Here is a 25943-nt window from a genome sequence, read left to right as displayed (position 1 = left end):
AATATAAAATGTGAATTTACGTTTGGGGAGTCCCACCCATCTTTTGCCTGGAAAGAATTACACATTATTGTAAACATGATGTTTTGTACAGGGTTGGTTTTACATAGAAAACCATTAGTGGTTAGGTGTCACTAAGATCACATGCGTATAGCGCAGCACCAGGAAGAATATAGCACATTGATAAGTAGCAGCCTCAGAGTTCCAGGAAGCTGCACAACAAGTTTTGTGACATGTCTGTGTACTTCTCATTCATTGCAGCAATGAATAGGGAAAACCCCACCAGCTGCAGGGAGGAAAAAAAGCAAGGTCTTTCTTACCTGGGATACACTGAATGTGGCCATCTTCTGTGCGGATTGTAAATGTTTCCCCTGGGTTCACCTGCACCACAATTACCTGCAAACATAAAGGCTGTTTGGAAGAGCTCGTGTTACAACACAACAAAATCAACAGTTTTCTGTAGATTTACAGGCATCAGCATCCGCCATTTGCAGATGAAAAACAGATACCACCAGCAACCTAGTGACTCTGAGACCTGCAGTCCTTTTACAAAAAGATGGCAATGGGTTGCTTCTGCCCAATATAAATATATTTTTTAGTTAAAAAAAAATTGAAGTTCAGGTTTTCGAATAGCTCTTTGTAGGATAGTTCATGCTTGGCATACTGTAAACCTGTTTAAAAGGTTAATTTACAACCTAGGCAATTGCATTGAGGCCCTAAAGGACAAAAGAGTCCAATCCAGGGGCCCCAACACACCCCAGCGGGTGGTAGATAAACAGGAGGAAAGTTTCCATTAGCAGAGGCTAAACCTCAGAGTTGTTTAGGAGCTGAGGAAAAGAACCAGATCTTTGGGCAATGGGCAAAAACATATGTAGGAAAAAGCTGATCACCTGTGAGTATCTGGGACTCAAATTTACCGGTTAGAAGTATCAATAAACAGTTTTATAAGGACGAAACAGAGACCTCCGAACCATTGTAAAGCCTAATGAGTGACTAGAAGAAAACACTAAGTAGAGAGTGGTGTTGTTCACGAAGATTCTACCGGTAACCAGATACAAAGGTTCACATACTTTTTCAGCCTAGACTATTTCAGCCTAGAGGTGTTTCTTTAGAATATAGAGTTTATTAGGACAATTAAGCTACATCTTATGTCCAGTGCACGAAGAACTCCAAACAAATTTCTAAAATTTAAAAAAGTTTTCAACTTTTTCAGAAAGTGGTCAAAAATGCCAGCCTACACATTTCTCACAGTGCAGGTTTCCTTTAATAGGAGTGGCTGATGGGTTTATGTTTCAAGTTAAGTCACTTGATTTCAGAGAATTGACCGACGGTTTATTACATAAACTTCATTGTTTTTCTAATAATTCTAAGACAATGAAGTCTAACGTTACAGGCATACTGGAGGTTTATTGTTAAGGAAATGCAGAATAAATGACAGGAACTACAATTTTCCAATTTCAGTAAACACAGATATCATATAAAACAAAGGCTTTTACTTTAAAGTCTGTTTAAAGTTGGTTTTCCAATTCCGCTAAATATATCCACTGTCCCCCTATCAATTAAAGATTGCATTATCTGCACTGAATCATACATTTAAGCATTATTTTTTTTTATTATTATTTTGTGCCAAAGGGATCTTGTGCCTTTAATACAGAGGATACGATCCTCCTTAAATAAACAGTAATTCTACTTTGCACAGCTGCTGCTTTCTGAGTGTGGCCAGCCTGTCACTGGAGGGTATTTCAGAGAAACGCTCAACAATTAGAAGCTTATTTCAGCTGCAATGTTGCGCAACTGAAGGCTTTAAAAACAAGAAAACATCTGTTTCACAGTTGCATAGAGGTAATTTGTCCATTCAGACTGCCAATGTGAAGTTTATTTGCGTGGAAATTCATTTCAGACTTGCTAGTACAATCAGCAGTACCAGTTTTATAAATTGTGAAGAAGGAAGAATGGAAGGGTCGGGAGGAGAGTTATAAATTCCAGCCATGTTACAGGGAGATTTATGGCATTGTTCCTGGCTGCCGCTACCCACATGTAATTAGCAGCGTGAAGTCATGGAAAATAGAGGGAAAGCCAATACAAGCAGTGTGAAAATGCTGTTTAGTCTCCAGCTATGGGTGCCATATTACATTTTATGTTGGGTATGCTGACTCACCCCCTTAAAGTGAAACACTAACATTTATTTGAAGGAAAATTTAGATTTCACATTTATTTACTTTCTGTAGATAAACGAGCAAAAGTGCATTTTTACCCCATGGATTATGATTGCTAGAATTATTATTACTATTAATAATACACAGTAATTATATAGCGCCATTATATTACACAGCACTTTGCAAAATCCATAGTCACTAACTGTTCCTCAAAGGAGCTCACAATCTAATGTCAATACCATAGCCATATGTCATTAATGTAGTCTAAGGTCAATTTAGGGGGAAGCCAAATAACAACTTAACTGCATGTTTTTGAGATGTGGGAGGAAACAGGAGTACCCGGAGGAAACCCACGCAGACACGGGGAGAACCTGCAAACTCTGTGCAGATAGTGTCCTGGCTGGGATTCGAACATGGGACCCAGCGCTGCAAAGGCCAGAGTGCTAACCACTGAGCCACCATGCAATCAGCTGCTAAATTTTGCTTATCCTACCCGGAGTGTGGGCTAGCAACAGTACAATAGTTATCAGAATACCATTTTTTTTTGAAGCTTGATTGTCAGAATTGTCTCACGCTGGAGACACAATAGGATACAAATAATGTGAAAATTTTTTGAAGGGGAATGCTAGATTTGGCAGCCAGCAGTGTGGTTCCTACCACCTCTTTAGTTCTTGAACTCACTTCCTCGACATTCAAATAAATACTCCTTGCAGTTTCCATCTGTTCAGATTTACTGTGAGAGTTTTAGTTCAAACTCTACCTAAGACCTATGTGATAGTATCCAGGAAAGGAGGTTGGCTAAAAAAAAAAAAAATCAAAAAGGGCTTTAGCATAAAGTTTGCACCACTTCTCTTGTTAGAAACCCATGAACTGTACCCTGTATAACAAGACGTTAAAATTGGGCTAGAAAAGAATTTATATAGATCAGCCACTAAAATGATTAAAAATATTGCTGCATCAAGTGTGGAGAGATCATCTTCTCCCCCCAAGGATACAGGGTTGCGAAAAGAAAAATGCTTAATATATTCTTGTCAATAGATCCTGGATTGGGTAGCGAGACAATAGTAGATAATGGTGAGATAGTGTAAAGAAAAAGAAAAAGCAAAGGACAACTTCCAAACTGATAAAAGTTGAACTCCATAGTCAAGGCTCATCAGTTTCTGATTTCACCATCTGTTGCTTTTTGAGGGACATTGGCCTTATGGAAGAAGACCAAGAAGGACTCTATTAATATAGTCAAATGAAAAAAAACAAAATAGGAATTTCCTAAAAGTTGGCAAGCCACAATTCTTCCAGGAGATTTGTTCCTTAGAGGTAAAGGGCTTTTGGGCAAGTCACATCACCTTGATGTCCAAAGATACAAAACAAAGCTTTTGATAAAAAAGAATATACTTCCTGGGAAACGTGTAGAAGACTCTGTTATGATTTAAAGTTGCTTTGCTGCCTCTGGCAGCAGATGCCTTAGGTTTATGCATAAAACAAACATTTTAGTTTGTGCAATGACAGGTGGCATCAGTCTAACTCACAAGACTACAAAATGGCTGGCACCTGATCTTGAAGTCTGACCTCTGCAATCTCTTCAGTACTACATTTCTAAGAATTGCTTCAAACCAAAACCACTTCAGGGTTGTGAATGTTACGGATGGTTGTGCTCCAGTGACTAAAACACCACTGATCGGTGCAGTGGAAGGAAGTGATAATAGTCGATAAAACACTGTTGATCCGGTTGAGGTTGGCTCAAAGCTTGATTCTATTTGGAGCTTAGCAAACTGCTTCAGGTGTGGTAGAATATAAGTGAAAGGCAGATCACAAGAACAAATATAATGTCAACCACAAAACACAACTGGCAATGGTCACTTAAACTGCAGTTTTATTTAGATGTTGGCTTGTATATACATTTTACAACTAAGTTGTCCTATTTAGCCAACAGTACTATCTGTAGTAGTTAGGCCAGCCTTTATCAAACCTTTTAACCCCTCAAAATGGAGGATATTGGGAAACATTTGGTAATTGGTGGCCAGTGGAAAGAAGGTCCTCCCTGTGAAGCCATGGCTGTCAACTATCGGCCACCTTCTTCAGTCAACCAACCACTGGTATAGTCGTGCAGCTGGCTCTGCCAAGTGGTGATGGCCCCAGAAACATACAGGTAACAATTGGGAGGTCCATCTGCCACAGTTCAAGGAATACTTCTCAACCTCTGGAGGAATCTTGGTTGAAAATGATTTGGACCAATTATTATAAAGTCAGATAAGGCAACCATCCCGCCTCCTCTTAATTTGGAGCCAGTAGCTCCTGAATTGCTCATTAAATACAATCCTCCACATGGGCACACCAAACTCCCTGAGATTATTGAAAGATACATACAAAACTGCTTCAGGATCTATGGCAGTTCGTGATGAGACCAAATGCAGGGTTTTGGAGTTCGATAAATCAGGGTCCCAAAATTATATCACCATTCACAGGAATAACCATTATAGGATTTTGAAACATCAGTTTTTTCTTTCTTTTTGAACGATATTGCCACAGCAACTGAGGTTTAGCAATAAAACCAGAAATTCATTTTTATGTTTTTTTTTTTTTTTTTTTTTTAATTTTTATTACAAAATTTGCTCTTATCAAGAAAACTAAAACCAGAAATTAATTTTTATGTTTTTTTTTTTTTTTTTTTTTTAAGTTTTATTACAAAATTTGCTCTTATCAAGAAAACTGCAACTTCAACTTTTTTTTTTACTGATCCAGTGTGTGTATTTGTAACCAACTAAAAGGGGTGCAGTTTACCTGCTGGGTGCTGTCGCCGTTCACCATGTGTGGTACGAGTGGTACGTCATTCAGTAAAGTTGTGGCTTCTAATGGTGGAGGCTGGTCGGCCATCATGGTTGAAATAATCATTCATCGACAGATGTTTGCATCCACCACCTGCAAACAATAAAATAAATGTTATGTTTACACTTTATAGTCAGCCATTTCCTCTTCAGCTAGAATTCTGTTTACTCATTTAAAGGTTTTAGAGGTAATATCCGTAAACACAATGCAATGAAAATAATAAAAATCTTTCGCATTCCAAACATTGACACTTTTTCTTCATTTAACGAATTTTAAAATATTTAAACTTTACAATATGTTTCATGTTTACACCGTCTCTTCTGTGTCAGTATACAGTGACAATTCTGACAAAGTAAACCAAAATACATTCAATCCTGTAACTCAATGAGCAATTCTGAGCACATAACATTCAGTATTGAAGAATGGTAGGGCTGATAAGTTCTACTTATATGAAAAAAATATATATATATTTTAAAAATATTGAATAATCATTCAAAGCGAGACTCCAGGTAAACAGGTAAAATACATATATAAAAGAGCTGTTATACCTGACTGAACAGTAACGGCCACCAAAGCCATGACAAGAAACCCCTATTAAAGTTCATGATTCTATGACAGGCCACAGATTGGGGACTTATGTAACCCTGGATGTCATGCAGTCTAAAAGACGACTGGCAACTACTGCAATTCAATGAAGAAAAGAAGCATACAGGAGTGATGAGGCTGGTTAAAGCAGAACCCAATCCACAACCCCCTGCCCCCCGCCCAAAAAAAAAAGCAGAACAGATGGCTGCTTTGGTGGATACAGCAGTGAGGTGTTCCTGGACCTGTCTTCCCTGCAGGGTGCCTAGGAAAAGTTAACTGTGCGCCATGATTGCCAAGTTTGCAGTTCTTCGTCTGGCTTTAAAAGCACAGCTGATCAACACAAGGCACATCATACACACCTACAAAGTTCAGGTTTAACCAAGGTGTTTATCTAAGCCTTATCCATCCTTATTTTGAGAGCAAAATGGAACCAGCTTTCTAAAGAAAAAAACAAAAATGAGATAACAGGATACAGGAAATTTGTCATGCCATTTCACATTTATCTGGCATTATTCCACAGGGATAAAACAAAAGAGCGCTGTGCTGTGTGGAAAGCCTTACTGCATTCATTTTACAAGCTTACATGCGGTGAACTCATGCAGTTGAGGGCTATACAATGCAACAATGTTTGATTTAAAATTGTATGCAAGGGATGTTGCAATCAGTGATTAGGCCAACATCAACATGTGGAGTAGAGATTTATTGCATACCTTAAAGGACCGTCACACATTTCAATTATTAACCTACACCACCCTATGACACGTAGCAAGGGCCCCTAGATTGTGCAAAAAAATATCTGAAGATGCTCTAATAAAATACCTAACACTTTATGCTTTAGTGATATTATAGGGAAGGTTCCTAGCACAACATAAAGCATAAGGTTGATGTGAGCTGGTCACTTGTGACAACTCGCCAGATGGATAATAGAACACTTTCCTTTTTCTGGTTGGACCAGCGAGTTATTTCCTTGCTAGCCAATGAGATTGTGCAAAGTTTGGAGCACAACATTAGCATAAGTGGTTGCTTCTCTGTCATCGGCAATGGGTCACCAATATTAGTTACCCATTTAACATGGCTTTGAAACTTCAAAAGGATAATAAGGAAGAACACCTTAGAGCAGGGTTTTTCAATCAGGGTTCTGTAGAACCCATTGAATCCTCCATGTTGCTATGGGTTCCCAGAGCACAGAGCAAATTGTGCCTCTCGGGTCAGTTGAGGAGAGACACAAATTTGGCTATCTGTAAGGGTGACATTTATTCCATTGGCCACCAAGCTAATATACTGTGAGTTAGGAATGTACTCATTACAGCAAGGGCTCCCCAAGACAGAGGGAGGGATTCCCCCTATGTTAAAAAGTTTGGGAAAAGCTGCCTTAGATGTAGTATCATTGTAAGATGTCCATGGAAAACCAAAAGGGCAGTTCTGCTATTTCGATTCATGTCCAGTAATTGCAAAACTGACTGTGTCCACCTGACTTTACTTACAGATTAAATTCCAAGTAGATAGCTCAAAAATATTGACCGATACCTCCAACTCTGGAAAACGAATGACTTCCCTTTCTTTGTTTTTACACTATTAAAAGGGCATGTAAACCACTGGTCAAGGTGGCATTTATGTTTTTACTCCTAACAAAGCAACAAAACTGAAAATGCACAGGCAATGCCATGAAGAAATCGGCAATGCTTTACTTGATACGAGTCAAAAATATTGACTTGTCTTCCAAGTGATCTGCATTAATAAGCACTTTTAAAATAACTGTGTTCTTTGAATATAATTGTACTTAATAAGCCTTCACAACCCTATTTATCACTGTTTGATACACAAGAAAACTGCAATTATTTGCACATTACACAAATTTAATCAGAAGATTTCCAAAGACACGTCTCTGGAAAATAAAAGAAAGAAAAAAGTCTCCTCTCCTAAACAGTGCTAAACAAACCAGACACTGAGCACTGAGGTGCTGGGAAAATCCCGTCTGTTAAAACAGGAAAAATTGTTCACATATTCAAATAGTTTAAACTAAAAACCACCCTTTGTGAAAAACTAGACTAGTCACAAAGCATCTGCTGTCCCCATACCCACCTCCATGGTTTGTATAAACTGAAATTTCTGTCAAGTTACTTTCAGATCTGAGACATCTGGAGGTCTAAGCAAAACAGTTGCCTGGGGCTTATACACAGAAACCACCATACATAGACCAAGGGGGTGTCTGCTATAAAAGAAAAGTGTGCCCCTGCTTCTGACAAACCAGCTTTATCCTGTCTTAAAAATAAAGGGGTCCATCTACTTTCAGCACAGTATTTGAGGAACAAATGAACTTATTATCAACATTTCAAAAACATACTAATTATTGCAGTATTGCACATGAGAAGTAAAGCCAACATTTGCAGGTTTTCACTGAAACTTTATTATTTAATAAGAGTCTATCTAGCACTATAAACCTAAAGTGAACCTGTAATAATAAGACTAAAACAGCCACCATTGCCAACTCCATGGAGGTCATCCCAATCCATCCTACTTACCTAGCAAAGCAGTGACCTAGAACAACTATGCAGAACACAAGTAGTTTTCCTTTTTTCCCCGATATCCTCTTCGCTTTCACCTTGTCATACATTCGTAACAAACTTTTTGGATGAGTAGCTACAGTGTCACCCTAAGACAGGAAGTGTTTCAGGACTACCCCAAGACCCCCCACCCCCCGACCATCTCCAATAGATAAAACACCAATGATATTTTTAACAGACTAAAAGGTTGCAAAGAGGAGCTCTTTAAAAAAGAGAGGCTGCTATTGTTGACCTCTCCTGTAAATATTAGGGGCTTGGCTGTATTTGAACTTAATGGGGTTGATCTACTTTAAGAATTCTCAAGCAAGGTATAATTTACGTAAGCTATTAAACACATCAAATATTAGTTGCCGAGATAAGTCTTGGGTGAAAGTCTAACATATGTAGAGTGGTCCCCCTCAGTCATTCATCAAACCCCCATGGTGGAGCAGACAAATGGAGGAGAGCACAGCAGGGTCCCTCCCCCATCCATTAAACAAAATGGTGCTGTGTGTACAGCATCTGATCGTTCATCTGTCACCGGAAACTATTGCAAAAGATGGTTTGCCATGACAATTATCTAAAGTCTATTGGACATCTGTACGAGGCTTTCGTTTATTGAATGATGTGTACATTAAATTTGTAAATAATACACAACCCCTTAACAATATTTTTTTCCGTACACATTGCCTGGAATAGCAATTGTCTGCTTGCAATGACAACCACTAATAGTTGTCAGGGGACCTCAGCTGGCCCCTACGGTGAACACAGGTTTCTACGTAATGAAATGCAAGTCCAAAAAAGCCAGCACATTGGCACCAAATGCAGATGGCTGTGTTTTATGGGGTTTCTTTACAGATGACAGATTACCTCTAAATGGGGTGCAGTCTTTGTGCGCGAATCTTCCTGGTAGACAAATGGTTCTCAAAGTTATAAATAGAGCCATTGTGAGTTACTCCGGAGTGAAATTTGCATAAAGATGAAATCTCTCATATTTTCTTACACTTGCTGGCTGGAACCCCGGCAAACCCTAAAAAGCATATTCACTCATTGCACAATACTTTCACATGCTTGACAAAAGCAAGGCCTAATTAAAAGATACTGTGAATAATTAACATTTCTCACCAATTAAATGCTAAATAAAAAGTCTATTTAACATTCAACCCTTAATTTGTACAAGTAAATGAGCGGGGATTTTAATTTAATTGCAAGCTAATGTCACAGAAGGGATTACAAGTGGACACACACAGCTGTCTAAAAAGATTTTTTCAGTGCTGCAAAATGCAAAAATAATTAAAATAACCATTTCATAAGGTAATTACTGGTTAAGCCCAAATCAATGTGCAAAGAATGTCAAGTAAATAGAATGTTTATAGTCAAACATCACAATATAGTTTTACAGCCATGTCAAACTTGCGGTTCACAGCACCGTTGTAGAACAAGCTTGATTCTGCTCCCAAGAACTCCTGTTAAACGGAATAGAAGCAAGTGGGAATCATTGGTGCATGTGGTTGTGTTGTGATTGCTGTGGGGTTCCTGGAAGCAACATCTTGCTTTTGGTTGTACTTTCTCCCTGGAAGAAGAACTGCACCGCTACTGAAAACGCAATGCGGTTTGCCACTCCTGGGCGCACAGCAGAAGTTGGCTAAGCATCTAGGAATGGCTAAACATGCAAGGGAGAAGGAGCCTTTCTTCTTTTAGGAGTATGTCTGTGTGGCAAAAAAATCTCAAGCAGTGTTACTAGCCTTTTTCCCAAGACTAGGTACACAAGTGCAATGGTTCTCGTCTGATAATCAGGCTTAGGGCTGATATCGGACGAGAATCTTGTGTGTGTACAGGGTTTGTCATCCATAGTCCCAACAACCGTCCTGGTGGATCCACGAACGATGGACAATCCTAAAGGGGCAGAGAGCACAGCGGGGTGCTGCTGTCGTTCTCTCTCTCCCCTCTCAGAATTGTGCTGTATGTACAGCACTCATTCATAAATCCTGCAGTCGTTTGAAAGGAACGACAAATATTGCACATGTATACATAGTCTAATTCACTTCTGGCGAATGACAGACCTGGGTAGGTGTTCTGTTGTTAAGCATAGGAGAACTAGGCAGGGTTAATAACACTTACAGTAAGCGGACAGATCATTTTGACCAAACTTTAAAATGACGCCGTCAGCTGGCTTACGTTGTATGTATGTCCAGGCTACCTACCCCTCTACAGCCACTGAAAGTATTCCACTGGTTGGATGGGTGGAATACCTGGTTTCCTAATGCATGCTATGTCCTTTTAATTAGGACATTAGAAAATCTTTTGCCATTTAGGCTCTGGTGTTAGAAATATATCACACAAAACCCCTGTTTCTCCCGACAAACAATGAAATTCATTCTGCCATTGTATTTTAATCTCCCACACATTGTACTGTTGGAAATCCAACCCTAAATCATGCTCTTGAAAAAAACAGAACTGCGTGTTAGGTTGGCTTGTCAGGTGCAGAGTGTTGCTCCAACAGCCCTTGGTAATTTGGAGATATGGCAAGCAGTGTGTTTCCAGTACTTGTCTCAAGTCTGGAAAAAATCTGTTACTAAATGGAAAAAATTGCATCAGAGGGAAACACATGTCAAGCTTAGAAAAACTGCAAATAAAAAAAATATATATCAAAAGTTATAGAGCGGATGGAAACTGGTTCTGTACCAAGCTGTGCAAGGTATAATATCCTAATCAGATTAGCATTTAGATAGCTGTAGCTATGACGTAATAGCTATCCTTTCTGGGTGGATTAGGTGAAGATATGAAAAAGCAAACACTTGCCAGAAAATATGGGCTAAAAGTAGAAAACAAACTGGTTGGGAGACCACTCTATTTCTATAAGGAATAGTGCTACTTCTAGTTTTATGAGCTGCATTTTATGTTCAGTATTCAGAAGCTTGGTAGGAAGAAGCTGTAGGCTCTTATATTGTGACCCAACTTTAAACTGACCATCCAAAAACAGCCGGGTAGCTAATGGAAAGTGTTGGGAGGTGCACCCTGCTAAAGGGTTGGGGAGAACATTGATGTTCATTTGCATACTGGGAAGAAGTTGTGGCTGGGGTCAAATCTACCCCAACATCCCTCTAACCTATAAGTCTATGAGCAACTTTCAGTCAATCTCTATCAGTTCTGGTTGAACATGCAACCTAGATCAACACCAGCCTGTCAGGCTATGTACAATTGGATCGACATTCACTTATGATCCAGTTATCATTCTTCACAATGTTCAAATCAAACAAAACAAAACATGCATAGGCTTGTCATAGGAGAAAACTATAGCTACTGGATGGGAAAATCCAAGGATTTTTCATCTCTATTGCCAGAGGGCCATTGGCTGGGGTCAGCAAAGATAAGATCCTCACCCAATCCAATATTATGTAGAGAGCAAACTCCCTCCTATGCCTAAGGGCAAATCTTCTTTCATACCCCAGTAATTTACTGCAACATGTTGATAAAAGGAGGAAATGAGAGGTGAATATTAAACAATTTCCTACAAAACAACTACCCAAAAATGCACATGCTGTGTCCCTAATATGATACTTTGTATACACAAGTATTGGGTTCATACCCATGGGAACAGAACCATTAATTAACATTTATCTTACATTACTGCACATTTATTATGCTAATGAATAAAGCCATCTTAAGGACTCCATGGTGGGATCACCGAGATATTTTCTGCATTGAAGCTGTAGAATGACCCTGGCTATCTGAACCCAAGAACCAAAAAAATATATATTGTAGCTTACTAGTCCTCTCATATGAATGCATGTGAATGCATTTGTTTTAATTTTTCAGTGACATTTATGCAAAAAATGCCTGCCAACCTTGTCACTTTCCATGAGCTGATGTTTCTTTCATAAACGTTTAGTTTTCCCATTGCAAAGGCAAAGAAAAAAGGCAGACATGTTTGAAGTCCAGCCTGTTAACAACCATGGCTGCCTCTAAAAACAAGGAAAACAGCCACACACAAAAAAATGTTGTGAGCCATGGAAGTATATCCATACAATATATTAACAGAAATAATTATGAATAACTGACGCAAATGCCATATTATGTGCCTTTTATTTTCACGGTTTCATTATTATTGCATTTATTACCATTAATGATGTGGCAAGCAAAGGCATTTCCCTTATTCACATATAGCCTGAGGATAGGAATCTCCAAGTGTCATTCTTGAAATAACGGAGATCTGTAACTTGAGGAAACTGAATACCCTATAAATACCAAGATTAGTCAGCACATAACTGGGATATACACAAAGTGTCCTTAACAGGAAGACAATATGGTTCTGCTTTCATTGGGGGTTGGGCAGCCCACCCATGTACACACAAACTCATACAGGAAATCCTAAAGTACTATTTAAGGTCAAGAATTCACCAAATCCCTACTGGAAAAGAATACTTATCACAATGAATACTACCGACCCTTGAAATCGAAGTCAATAAACATCCTGAATTTCAGAAAAATATTTCTTAGTAAGACAAACATAAATTAACTCAAGGCACATACCATGCAATGGCTGTAAATGATGCATGCATTTGTACACAAATATGATTTCATTAAATAGTTACCTTTTTTTTTTTTTTTTAAAGGAAATCAGTAATAAAAATTATGCATTTTTCTCTGCCCCACCTTACATTTTTAAATTTGCAAGCAGGAAAAGAACCACTGTGTTTTAAGGGTGTTAGGAGCATAAACCGCTACAGAAAAGCGCCATGGGAAAACGGCACAAACACAAGAGGCATTCTAATTACACCTTTCCAAAAGCGAAAAAGAGTGATGACAGTAAACAGGATAAATGTCTCAAACTGTAAAATACAGAGCGAGGCACAGAGGAACAGCTGCTAAAATATTAAATGTGAAATATGTATTATCTCCCTTGAAACAAGAAAATGTAGTCACTGTATTACGAGGAACTGATGAAAAACACACGGCCTACATTCTGCCCCCTGTCCAAACAAAACCTGCCAACAATGTCAATCTATCCCCGCGTTTAGTCTAGACGGATGGGTATGCATGCCATTTAGACAGGAAAAAAAATAGACTGAGTAGGTGTCAGGATCTAAGATGAGTACTTATTATTCTAGAGGAAGAAAAATACCAAGTGAAAAATACTGATGTGTACAAGTTTAAAGGGAACCATGTGAAATATGAAGGATGCCATGCCCGGACAACTGAAAAAGCTGCCCGGGTGTCTCTGACAGTAGGTTGCATTCCTGATATCTTCCCTGCTTTCTACTGCCCTCCATAAGGGGTATATTGTAGTCCAGCAGAGAACCCACTTAGGGTTAATTGGAGGTTAAGAACAGATTGGATTTCTGGAAGGGCCAACCGGCATTTTCTGGATGAACTGTGCATGTAATGCAGACTAAATGTTCACCCCATATTCAATCAGGCTGCATTTAGGCTAATAATGAGTTAAGGCTTTATAAATCGTGGTTTTTGGATAAGGAGAGGGCGATACATCATTAGTGACTGGACAGAGGCTGAAGCTTCACATGTAGAAGAGCCATCAGTGCTGAACTGTGCGTTGCTTGTGTGCCAACTGTTTTCTCAGTACTGCTTCTCTGCCGTTAGACTTCCTGGCACCACACTTTAAAAAAAACAGAAAAAAAAGAAGCAGAGGAAACAGATTCCTTTTATTAAATATAGTGTGAAATAAAAAAGAAGAAATGCTTTGATTCTTTGTTAAAACTCAGTTAGATGTAGAAGTCGAGGCATATCCAATACATTGAAGGAGACAGCTTGACAAGAAATCTTGTTACATATGACAAACCTTGACAGGCGATGATGAAACAACAGAATATGATCCCTGTTGCTACAAAATATTAAACCAAAAAAAAAACCCACACCATTCCTTTCCTTTTTTCTCTCTATTGCTCACTTCTTTTATAGGAAGCTAGAAAATAAAATGATACTGAATGAAGATTGGTCAGATATGTTAGGTCACAGCTTAGTGTGAAAGTCCAAGGGGAAATCCAAGATGTTGTCATACAATTAGTGGACAGTCATATACTAGAAAATCCACCACCAGATATGACTAAAGAAATACATATGCCCAATCATTCTAGATGATAAGTTCCAAACTTGATTAGAACTCTAATATGGATCAACAAGGTCTAAAAAAATCACAGTACTGAAGGCTCAGTCTTATTTACCAGAGTCATCCAAATGGGGAACTCTGACTGCAATCAAATATTCTGCAGTGACCCCATCTTTACACTAAACAAAAATGCATACATTTCCCACCAAGCTAAACCCCAGCAAAATTCCTCAAATTTTAGCATTAGCAGGCTTCATTCAAAAGTTTTCATTTAGGTGAGTGGAATGTACACACACAACCATAAACTGCACAATTCCAACTGACTCAACAGAAGTTGGGTAAATCGTGCCTATACTCCACTCCCATCCCACTAGTAATTAAAATTCATCTACTTAATCACCAACAAAAAACTTGAGATAGTCATGCTTTTTCCCATATTGTCACATTTAGCCTTTTACTCACTGCATGGTAGAGGATCTATGGATATCCAAAGGACAAGACGGAAGTATCTTCAAAATTATCACAAAAGCCAAATCAGGTTCCTTTCAATTACAGATACCCAGAGAATATATCAATACTCAAGATTTCCAGCAGGTATTGTGATGTAACTTTAAAAAGATCCTGAATTAAATTATTGGGCAAATTGCTGTTTTCCATACATCAAGAACGCCTTCAAAACCAGATGAATGAAATGGACACCAACAACTCAGTACAGAAGTTAAGCCACCGAAGTACAAAGATTTTGGAACAAGAAGAATAAAAACATTTGCTGAACCAAAGAAAAAGACCCAATGACTGTACTGAACAACTTGGGCTTTGCATATTAGTATCAGGCAATCCTGTATGTTTCAGTCCTGAAAGTGAAACATCCCGGTGAGGTAAGTGAGAAGCAAACCGATTGGCTCATGAGTGTAGGGTTTGCATTGTTGCAGAGTAGACCTCTATGTTGTACACCTGCAGCCATGTTAAACTAAAATCAAAAATTAATACCTAAAACCAGACAGTGAACTTCTCTTGTCATTGCCCTTACATTAAAAATTGATTCCTTGATTACATAGGGTACAAGGTGCCCAGTCAGAATGTATTGGTATAGGAATTCTAGATGGATGCCTTGTGTAGCATGTGGTACAGGAATCCTCCTACTTTTAACAAAGAAAAATCTCTCAAATAGCTATCTGTTAAACATTCTCCATACAAAACCTGAGGAAGCCTATCGGCAAAACACGTTGGGATAAGAGACATTACTCCTATCATCCAATTACACCATATGTGTAATTCATTGGTCCTATATCCCATCTCATGAAGTGCAAAATGGGAAGGAGCACATTTATTTTTTTTGTATGCACATGTAACTTATCCTTTAAAACTTTGCTTACAATACAATTTTGAATTGCTGCAAAGAAACCTCAGCATGTTTTAACGTAACTAACATTAAAAATCCCACGCAGTATACTTTGAAGCCCAAACTGAAATTTCCATTTAAATCCACTAATTACATTCCAGGTGCATGAAAACAAAAGTTGTGAAGATTTAGAGTTTTTTTTACTCCCTTCCAGCATGCTGTAGAGAAGGGGCCTTATAATCCATTTGGACTTAGTTCTCACTCTGACACACCCCTGCTGATTAGAAAGTATGGCTCTTTAATTAGCAGGAAGCATAAGCTTCACTAATAGAAAATCTATAGGTGGTGCCCCGCAGGTAGCATGTCAGACCTCTGCAAGGGTCCTTCCCTAAAGCACGATGGACAGACAGGCTTTTCTACCCAGGCTATGGCTATGTAAAGCATTTTTAATGTGCCTGTATTGTATATTGCTTGTATTTAGTGTTAGTCCTCCCTTTCCAAATACCATGTTATGGAAATTATTTTATTAAGACCCAAGGGAAATCATCACTAGGCCTTTGTGATCCTCAATGCAATGCAAGCAGATCACGAAAGGAAGAAGGGGCTGATGAGGAGATGCACATTGCTTTCTGAAAACAGGAAAAATCCCACATGTGAAGTTGAGACTTTAAGACTAAAAGTACTGAAATCCAATGATTGACATGAGTGGACCGGGGACACAAAAATTGAGAAGAAAAGGGCAGGATGATGATGATGAAGAAACTCACAATGTATACTTTTTACTTCGGAAGAAACTTACAACCTTAAGAAGCACCACAACATCCAATATCCATAAAAACATAACCTATTCAAAGTTTAATAATAAAACACATAACACATCCCTATTTGTGATATGTATACATTTCAATTCCCATTTATTGCTCTTGACACGTTTCACAGAAGCCCACCACTATCTAAACATAAAAATGAAAAACCAAAATCAGAGAGGTGGCCACTGGGATCCAACCTTTAATCACAACTGAAAAATGCATTTATAAGCAGAATTACTGCAATAACAAGGAGTGCCTATCATCTTGCACAATATCCTGTTCAAGGATTTCCATCCTGCAACCTTCCCCTCCAGCTGCAATCTGCCTTTTTACAGGCTCAGTTACATACCTTTACAGCATTTACAAATGAATTGCCAACAAAGTAGCAAAGTGCATCAACGGGTTCTAATGCATAGCATTCATGTGTGATTGGATCATGCAGATGAGTATCTAATGCATACCAAGACTGAATACAAGAAGCTGGCTATACTTTGCTGTAGACAATTCTTACATTAAACTCTTGGATTATCAGTTATCAGGCTGTGAAAAGTTCTTACGAGTCAGAAGCACCAGGCCTTCCAGTTTTTTATGTAACATGAGAATGAGATTCTGCTTCTTCAGAAATGATTTCACAATTGTCTGACGTTAGCATAACTGCCAATGCACAAGTGTGATAGGGGCCAACACTTTATTTTTCTTCTCTGTATAACAGAAAATTCTTTTTACAATTCTATTAATCTGAAACTTGTAAAGATTGAAGCTGCAGAGAGCAATTATTATTATTAAGGCTGAGCTTCAGACAGTTAATTAGAGAGATAAAATACATGAGTGGTTTGTATTTCTGTACATCATGAGATTTATACAGTTTGGGTACAAAAAAGTCTTGCCTGGTTGGGGACCTTACTTCCAACCCAATCATCGGAGCTTACCACTCCCAGTGTTCTCCCTAGCCCCTTTTAGCCAGGCACACCACCCGGCACTTCTTAGGAACCACCTAGCTGTTTTGGGGGTGGTTATTGATGAGTGGGGTCACAATACAGGGGCTGCCACTCGCTTCTGGACTAGGTGGGCTCTTTGTATCTTGTTCCAGAGCACATGACTGCCTCTTTGTGCTTTTTTTTCCCTTTCACACTCTTTGGTCTGCTATATATGGATTGCAACTGGCTGATGTAAGCCTAAAGCGGAACTATCGATCCAAAATTAAAAATTGTATACTGAGCAGTATATGAGAATTAACCCATACAATACAAATCAGGCTGGCCCTCACACTACATACAATAATTGTGTGTCAAGATGAAGCACACTGTACAATAAAACTTAGTGAGCCCAGCTTTGGACTGAATTGTTTAAAATATATATGAATTATTATTATTTTTATACGAAACATGCATTTTTACCCATGAGTGTTATATTTAAAAGATTTTTGTTACAATGAGAAACATGTTTCACATTTTTGTGACCAAGTTGAAAAGTTCACATAAATGACTGAAGTAGGAGTGGTGATAAGATCACACAAGCTATTCAATTTTTTCCTCTCTGTCAGTCTATACTACATTTTGTCAATCCCTTTGAAAAGTTTTGAGATAGAATTCATTGACAGGTGTATTTTACTGCAGTTGACCTTCTCTTTACCTGTATTTGACCTTCCTCAAACAGGTTTTTAAATTCAATCGATTTCAATGGGAAGGCAAACTTTGTATGAAGGGAACAACATACGTCAACATACAGTAGGTCCTTTATTCTTCCATTGGTAAGATCAGCTACTATATACATGAATGCCCCATGCATTCATTGCTGATACCACAGATGCAGTACAGGATAGTTTGTTGCACATGACTGAATGTTGCATGAAAATTATAAGAGGATAGAGGACAGCAGCAACAACTATGGTTTCCACCATCCTAGAATGCAACTTCAGAGTCAGTCAATGGAAGCCATTAGCAGACAGAAAAAAGACATTAGTGGCTACCTGTACTGAAATAACCATGTAGGTTGGCAAGGGTATATTCAATTTATGGAGTGTGACTTTGGAACAGTTGCAGTATTTGCTGGATAGCATTGGTAGCCATCAGTTGCTTTCACTTGTTATTGCCCTTTAAAAGAAATGTCTTGTTCTCATATGTTAAAGGCTTCCGTTGGCTAACTCCCAAGCTGGACCTGACAATTTTCTATCAACTAGAGTGAGACGTGAATATCAGACAATGGAATCTTTCAGCAGATGATTATCTAAATTAGAGGTTGCCTTTGCAAAATATTTAAAGGTGCGAACAGGTATGTGATTTTAAATGAATTAGGCCCTGTGAACTAACGAAGTAGGGTCAATAGAATCTGATTTTTATGTAATTTTCATGGTCAGAGTGCAGCCTCCCAATAAGGGTTGAGCATAATTAAATTACAATAAACCTCTAATGGGTGGAGATGTGATTCCAAAGCATGGAAAAGATGGATTTGGAAATAGGAGTTCCCCAATTATAACCAGCATCCTGAGGGCTTTGATCACAAGTGTAGTTTGCTGAACCCAAGCTTGGCTTTTTATCACACTGCCTGCATGTTATATTTCAAAAATTATCAGAGCACATCTTTAAAACACAAGTCATTACAATAACCATGAGCAGGGTATGACAGCATTACTGCTTAATTGGCCTAGACATAAAAAAAAAATAACCAATCTGTATGCTGTAGCCTATTGTCTCAATGATGAGAGAAAGCAATCTCCAAGGTAAAAGCTCTATTAAGAAAGGAAAATGAAGTTTCAGTGAGTTATATTCCACAAAAAAAATCTGGAGGAAAGCCAGAAGTGAAAGTGATCAATACACAGGAAACCACAAAATTATCCAAGGATCTGGAAAGAGTTATAAAAACATTAAAGGGTAGGAGAGGGGCACAAAGCAGTGACATGGTAAAACCAGCCAGCACTTGTCTAAATTTCCAACAAAGAATTAACAAAGAACACCAGGGTACAATAGCTCCAGGACTTCGTTTCCGGGCCTGTGTTTGCACAGAAAAAAAGCAAAGGTCGCTGTGACCCTTTCAGCAGGCTCTTGTGCCTGGGAATCCGCACTGACTGTTTGTTTTGATGCTGATGTGAACCCTGACAGAATGCAAACGCTTTGTTACAAAGTAAACATTTGGGCAACATGTCCCATGGAACTATGTGCTGGATGTGCTCGCTGGAGGATGAAGGTTCACAGCATGCTTGGTTCCCCAAGTGACCAGAAAAGACACTTTATAGCAAACTGACTCCCTGTGGGACTCGATACATCATACAAGTCTGTGCTACAGTATAATCCCTACAGCAGAACTAAATTTAAAGTAGAACAAAATGCAAGCAATGTGGTTTCTATTACAAAGGAGTCAGTCAATGTCCCTTCTGTAATAAACCTGCTTGCAATTCTTTACCTAAACTTACCTCTTCTTGTTCCATCTCCATCATCATCGTCTGGTCCTCTTCCAGGTTCTGGATTCCAGGATAGGCTGGTACAACGTATCCCCTACACATGCATATGGAAGTTCATATATGCCTGGCAGCCAGGTACGCTAGGATCATTCATTGGGCTGTACATATGCTGCTCATTCTAGATTGAGCAAAACAATGCAACCAGGCAGGTAAAATTAATTTCAGGCATGACATCTGCAATGAAGAGCCTGTCTGCTCACAATTATTTTATTGTTATTTAAGATCTGGGGACAATATTTGATATGACAGCAACTTTTTATATATGTGTTCCATATTTTCTTTCCAGCATTAAAAAAAACACGATCAAAGATTTTCCTATTAACCAGTATATGGATTCCAATACAATCCCCTTTGCTTTAAATCAGCAAGCCCAGAATTTACAGAGAGTACAAGTGATTGAAGTTTAGATTTGATAAAAACATCAAACCTCATGAAAAGTCGAATAAACATAGGGGCACACTTGATTGGTATGAGAGAAATATCGACTGACTATAAATTGTAAATTCTGTTCTTTGGTAAATGGGGGAAGCGTAGGGGATCAATGAAGTTTTGTACTGCACTAGAGTAGAGCATAGCTACGGTAGTAGTGGCGGCATTTCACTCAATATTTAATCAGATTTCTGATTACATCTGATCAATATCAAGTAATGCATAATGGTACACCAGGTAGATGGTTGATATCAAGAACATATTGATTGTGCTAACACAAACAGTATATTGCAGGCTTAAGGGAATAGAAAGAATCTTCAACATGAACAGCTTAAGCAGAAAACAATGTAATTAGGACACTCAAAATAGACATTCAATTAAAAAAAAAAAAACAGAAGTTTTCATAGGGGTCAGTTAGCCGTTAGAGAGTTTCCTAATCTCTTCTGTGATAATGCAGAGTAATCTGCAGGTACATCCTCATTATCTCAAGTGTTAAAGGGCTGACAGCACAAGATAAGATAAAACATGCATGTACTTACTGCAGTCCATAACTGATTATTGCTGCAAATAGCTTCTTAATAACTGTTTAGTAGTCATGAAACCATAAAAGAGTGGAGATAGAACAATCAGAAATAAAGCTTAGAGAACAGTTTGTACAGATTGGCAACAGTAGTCTTTCATGCATCTAATACCAGCATGTACTACATGGTGGATAGAAACACGGGCTCCAATATTGGTCTTCACATATGTCACAGTCCTTATTCTAATCCATATTCCTATACTAGAAAAGGGTGGCATCAAACAAATCCTTTTAAGATCTTTTCCAACGACAAAAGATTGGATTGAAAGATCCATGAAGGAGAGCTGTACATACAGCACCATTCTGCTCCATGAAGTGGGGAGAACGACGGAGAGGCACCCCACTGTGCGCACTCCCCTTTACTTTCATTAAAATCATTTGTGGATCTGCCAGGACGGATACATAAACCATAAACACAAGCCAGATTCTTGTCTGATATCAGACATGAGGAGATTGTCGGACGACAACCATCTGACGTATACGTAGCCTTTGATGTGCAACCCCATCAATAAATACTGGTAATAAGCCACTGAGAATGCTATGATATCTATGTTCCACAATACCCAGGGGGACGTTAATATATTTTTAAATGGGCAACGACATGCTGTTTTGACACGTTAATGACTTGGCCTCCCACCAATCAGCTTTATTTAGGGCCATATATATGGCATTCCATGCTGCCTTTGGCATATACAAATGGCATGTTCGACGCTACACTTGTCAACCATACCCTTTAAACCACATCATGTCTTTTTTTTTAATAAAATACTACCAAGGTATAGGAAGTTATTTAAAAGTAACAAATGGTCTGAAAAGTCTGGGGACTATAATAACAAAAAGTGGCATTTTGAGCTTTTCACCCTCACTACAGCTGGGAAAAGATAATTCTGTATGAAGTGTCAACTGGAGAAAGAGGTCTTGAAAGGAATGCAGGTCATCACTTTACAAATCCCTATAATGGCCTGAGAATTGTGTGTAATAGTTGTATGGGGAAAAAAATGATCCCAAATCTTAATAGTTTACCTTCAATCTGTAAAAAGTCTTGCATCTCTGTGAGACTCATCATACAATCCCCATAACTGGAGCTCCTTGCTCATACTTTTAGAACGTGACAATAGAGGAAGGCAGGAAACGATTCTGTCTATTTGACGTATCTCAGAAAACCACGAGGGAAGTGAGGAATCAAGCAGATGTAAACCCTGCTCATGGCTATCTGGAACTTTATTGCCGATAATTTATGCCATTTTAACATTCCACAGCTGCAGCTCAAGAATGGAAATTTTAGACAACTTGACCGTGAAGCTGGGTTTTCATGAAACTGGACAGTTTTTCCCAAGACTCTGCAGTTTCAGATTGTTTACTGATAAATAATCAAGTGACCAGAATACACTGGGTGACCTTTGCATTGTATAGTCTGGAACAGACCATCTCACAGGGAAAATCAGAGATGTGATGACTCAGTGAGAGAGCGGAAATTAAAGGCTATGATGTACAAAAAAAATAAAATAAAACACAGTAGAGGAAAAGGGGAAATGGGCACATTTCCGAAGATGAAGTAGAACGGTCAAAATAAAATTATCCAAGAGCTCAGTATGCCAGTTCTGTACCAGAACAAGATTGATGGCACAACATGCAATTCTAACAAACCCACACAATAAATATTTTTTCCCCTTCAAACTACATTAAACCTTTCTGTGCCTGAAAGCTGGAGATGGGGTTTTTATTAAAAGAGATGGTGATCACAACAAGAGAGGCCTGGAACTTGCCATAAGTTTTCATCAACCATGAAGGCAGATCCTCCCCATGTCTATGGGTCTGTTGATAGTTATGACATGTACAATTCACTGAAAGTAACATCTGCCTTTGCATTCTTTTCATCATGTACTCTATCTGTACTGCCCAGGCATGTCACTGGTTTGCAGTGGGTTGCATACACAAATTGTACAGCCCAAATAATTCAAACCCATTAACACAATGTATGGACACAAAAGCTTATCTGATGGGTTGGAACACTGACTAAGTGCATATTTTTAGTTGTTAATTATTATTGCAGGGTTCACCTTAAGAAACTTAAGAAAACTTAAGAAACATTTTATATGCACGCAATTCCCATATTTTCCTTCCTGCAAGATTGGCAATTAAGACAAAAAGTAGACTGGCCCTTCAATGTAGATCAAACCTTTAAAAGTAGATTTTAATATTTTCAAACCCATGGTTTTATTCTTGCTACGAATGTCTTCTTTTAGACACTTTTTAAGGTTGACTAAGCAGTGATTTAATGTTGTATATGTGGTGTTTACAAAAACATTAAGCAGCTTCGCTGCTAAACTATTATGTAAGGTATAAACCACATATATAATGTCAAATAATGTTTGCAATGGTCAACCAACTCATAAAGTTGAACAGTGATATGGAGTAAATCAACTATTGGGTAGCAAGGGTCAAATGCGCCTGCCTACATATAACCACCTATAATATAGGTTTAATACTCCAAGTTCATCCCTTTTTCAGAAATATTTTTTACAAATCTATACATTATCATCGAGCACAGATTAGTCAGATCATTCAAGGTGAAATCTTTACCTGCAAATTCACACCTATGGCGTGTCAACACAACAATAATTTCCAATGGAGCTTAAATTATATTCTACAAGACAGAAGTCATAACTTTGATTTATACAATGGAGGTCTATATAACTGAGGGGTGAATGGGATAAATAGAATGACCAGTAATAGACAGATATTACAATATAACTATATTATCTATTCTTAAAAATCCTGTCCCTTCCAAGAATCTATTTGTAAAGCATTGCCTTAGAACGGACAATTGAGAAGCACTATCACTGAAAAGGACACAGCAATAACAAACGCAATAGGACGATCCCTTACAGAAAACTTTCCAGGAGTTATTAAACGATTTGACAAAATGAAATCTTGGATATGTTCAGCTGACCATGTAACATCCTATGCAAATGTTCAGTTGTGCGTAACACTTGCATCAGCTCATTGTCCGTGGCCTTTGAGAATTTCAATAAAATATCACAAACTCATTCATCAACAAAGGGCTTGACATTTTAAGAGAGCAGAGCCACTCATACTTATGACAATAAAAGTTAAAGAGCACCTGTCACTAACACCGGACTCAAAAGACTGTTACAAAAGCAGATTGTTCTGGGGAAAAGCGTTCTGCTTCCTGACATATTCTCTTTAAAAATATACTGAAGTTTAATTACATATATTGTTCTTTCCCTGGTTTTTCTTCTACTACGTTTCTCCATGCAATACAGGCACATAAAGGTTGGTGGAAGGGAATGGAACACATACATCACTTTAAAAAGAAAAAACATAACAGCGCCTTGCTCCTCTCCCAAGTCCTCAGACCTAATGCAAGCAGTGGTCTGGCTCTTGGGAGGAAATATACAAATAATAAAATGCTTTAAAAAAGAGTGGGCATTTCTAGGCAGGATGTGTAAAATTTGCACAAGAATGATAATTATTTGCTGCCTGACTGAGTCATTATACTCTGGATAGTGTAGAAACTGAAAATTTGGGGATAATAGATTTCCTTTGCCCTGCAGCACTCACTGGTTCCTCTCTTTAACCTTCACATTACTACTGTGTCTTGTAGTGACATAGGGGTCTGATGTAAAACTGATAAGAAAGAAGGAGCTGCCATATTGTGGTAAAAGATTCAAGCAATACCAAATCCCATCTTATGGCACAAACATGCCTGTATTGAATTCAATGACGAAAGTCACACACACATGACAAATTAACATTTTTTCCAAATTACCAGATAAGGGTTTTGCTAAGGAAGCAGTTTCAACACAGCTTCATGGAAGTCTTTTTTTAAAGACTGAAAGGCAAAACCAAAAGGACCATCTTTGGTTTTAACACATCATCCTCCAAGGTCTGTAGCCTCAGTTTGTGATTTTAAATAGCATTGTTCAATATGTAAAAAAAAAATTATATATATATATATATATATATATATATATATATAAAGAGGTTCTTGCAATTTCTTTCGATTTGTCATATTCACAAACGGTCATCTTCCTGAGATTTTACCCTTAATTCCCAAAACCCAACCTGCTGAGGCTTTGCTTTAAGAGGCCACAGAACTAGACAGTTCTGTCATGGAATTCTGACTCACACATAAATATATCCTGTGGGATCATTTATCCCTGCGGATGTCCTAACAGTAGAGGAGGAGGAAGGAAAGGCAAAAATTAATTAAGGGGAGATAAATATAAAATACAAATAATAAAAATAAATTAAAAAAACGGCACTATAGGCACAGCAGTGATTATTAAACACAGTTGCATCTCAAACTACAGTATATTACACCTCTAAGTACTTGACAGCAGAAGAAAAATTATATCCCTTTAGGATTGGCAAATTTATGTACTGCAAGTCTAAACCTGCAAATGTTATTAAAGGCAACGTATCCTACTCACTGATTATTCTTGTTAGCTTGCTATGTAAGCATAAAAAACTTCTGTGGCTGAGCATGTGCTTTGGTATAAAATGCATTTTTATGGTGGCCCTGCTATTCCACTCAATAGAATAGTAGCAAAAATTAAAAAAAAATACTCTATTTGCTATAGAAGCCTTGCTAAAATGTTTCAGAACAGCCATTCTCAACCCCTTTACTATATAGATGATCCCTTGAAATAATTTTCATGTCCTGGGGAACACCATCTCAAATATAATTAACCAATTGCTCAGTTGAAAAAAGGCCCTGTATATTTTAGGTCAATTGGAAAAAGGCACCCTTTGTAATGGTCGGAATGCCACCCTTTCAAACAACATTGGCATAGTTCCTCTGGCTCTGCCTGTACTCCAAGTACTGTAGTGCTTGGAAACATTCAAGTACCATCAAATATGAGGTCAAGCTGCCACAGACCTAGGAACCCCTAGCAGCATCCAAGGCATCATTTGTCAACATTTTGTACCCCTGAAAAAATTGAAATAATTGAGGGCTGATAGGAAGAATGCTCGCAATAAGGTGATAATCAAGGAAGAATGTCCTTTACAGTGCCAGTCAAAACATCACCCATCTAGACCAGTGGTCCCCAAACTTTTGGAGCTCGCGAACCACTAAATGCACTGACTCCGGACTGCGTACGTGCGGGGAGACACTCAAAGGGGAAGA

General features: G+C 38.3%; 1 protein-coding gene across 2 annotated transcripts in view; it reads right to left on the bottom strand.

Annotated features, from left to right (window-relative positions):
* Nucleotides 1–25943, bottom strand: part of LOC140344053 (fibronectin type-III domain-containing protein 3A-like) — a gene marked incomplete in the record, with an annotated part of 68663 nt that overhangs the window by 28969 nt on the left and 13751 nt on the right. Inside the window, 2 exon segments of one of the 2 annotated variants that reach the window (XM_072430965.1) lie at nt 318–408; nt 4932–5069. In XM_072430965.1, the coding sequence (XP_072287066.1) occupies nt 318–408; nt 4932–5042 (202 nt within the window). 2 annotated transcript variants of the gene reach the window in all.

The sequence above is a fragment of the Pyxicephalus adspersus genome, chromosome Z, assembly GCF_032062135.1.
Source record: "Pyxicephalus adspersus chromosome Z, UCB_Pads_2.0, whole genome shotgun sequence".
Taxonomy (NCBI): Eukaryota; Metazoa; Chordata; class Amphibia; order Anura; family Pyxicephalidae; genus Pyxicephalus; species Pyxicephalus adspersus.
Note: the sequence above shows the minus strand (reverse complement) of the source record. Positions and strands in the feature narration are given on the sequence as shown.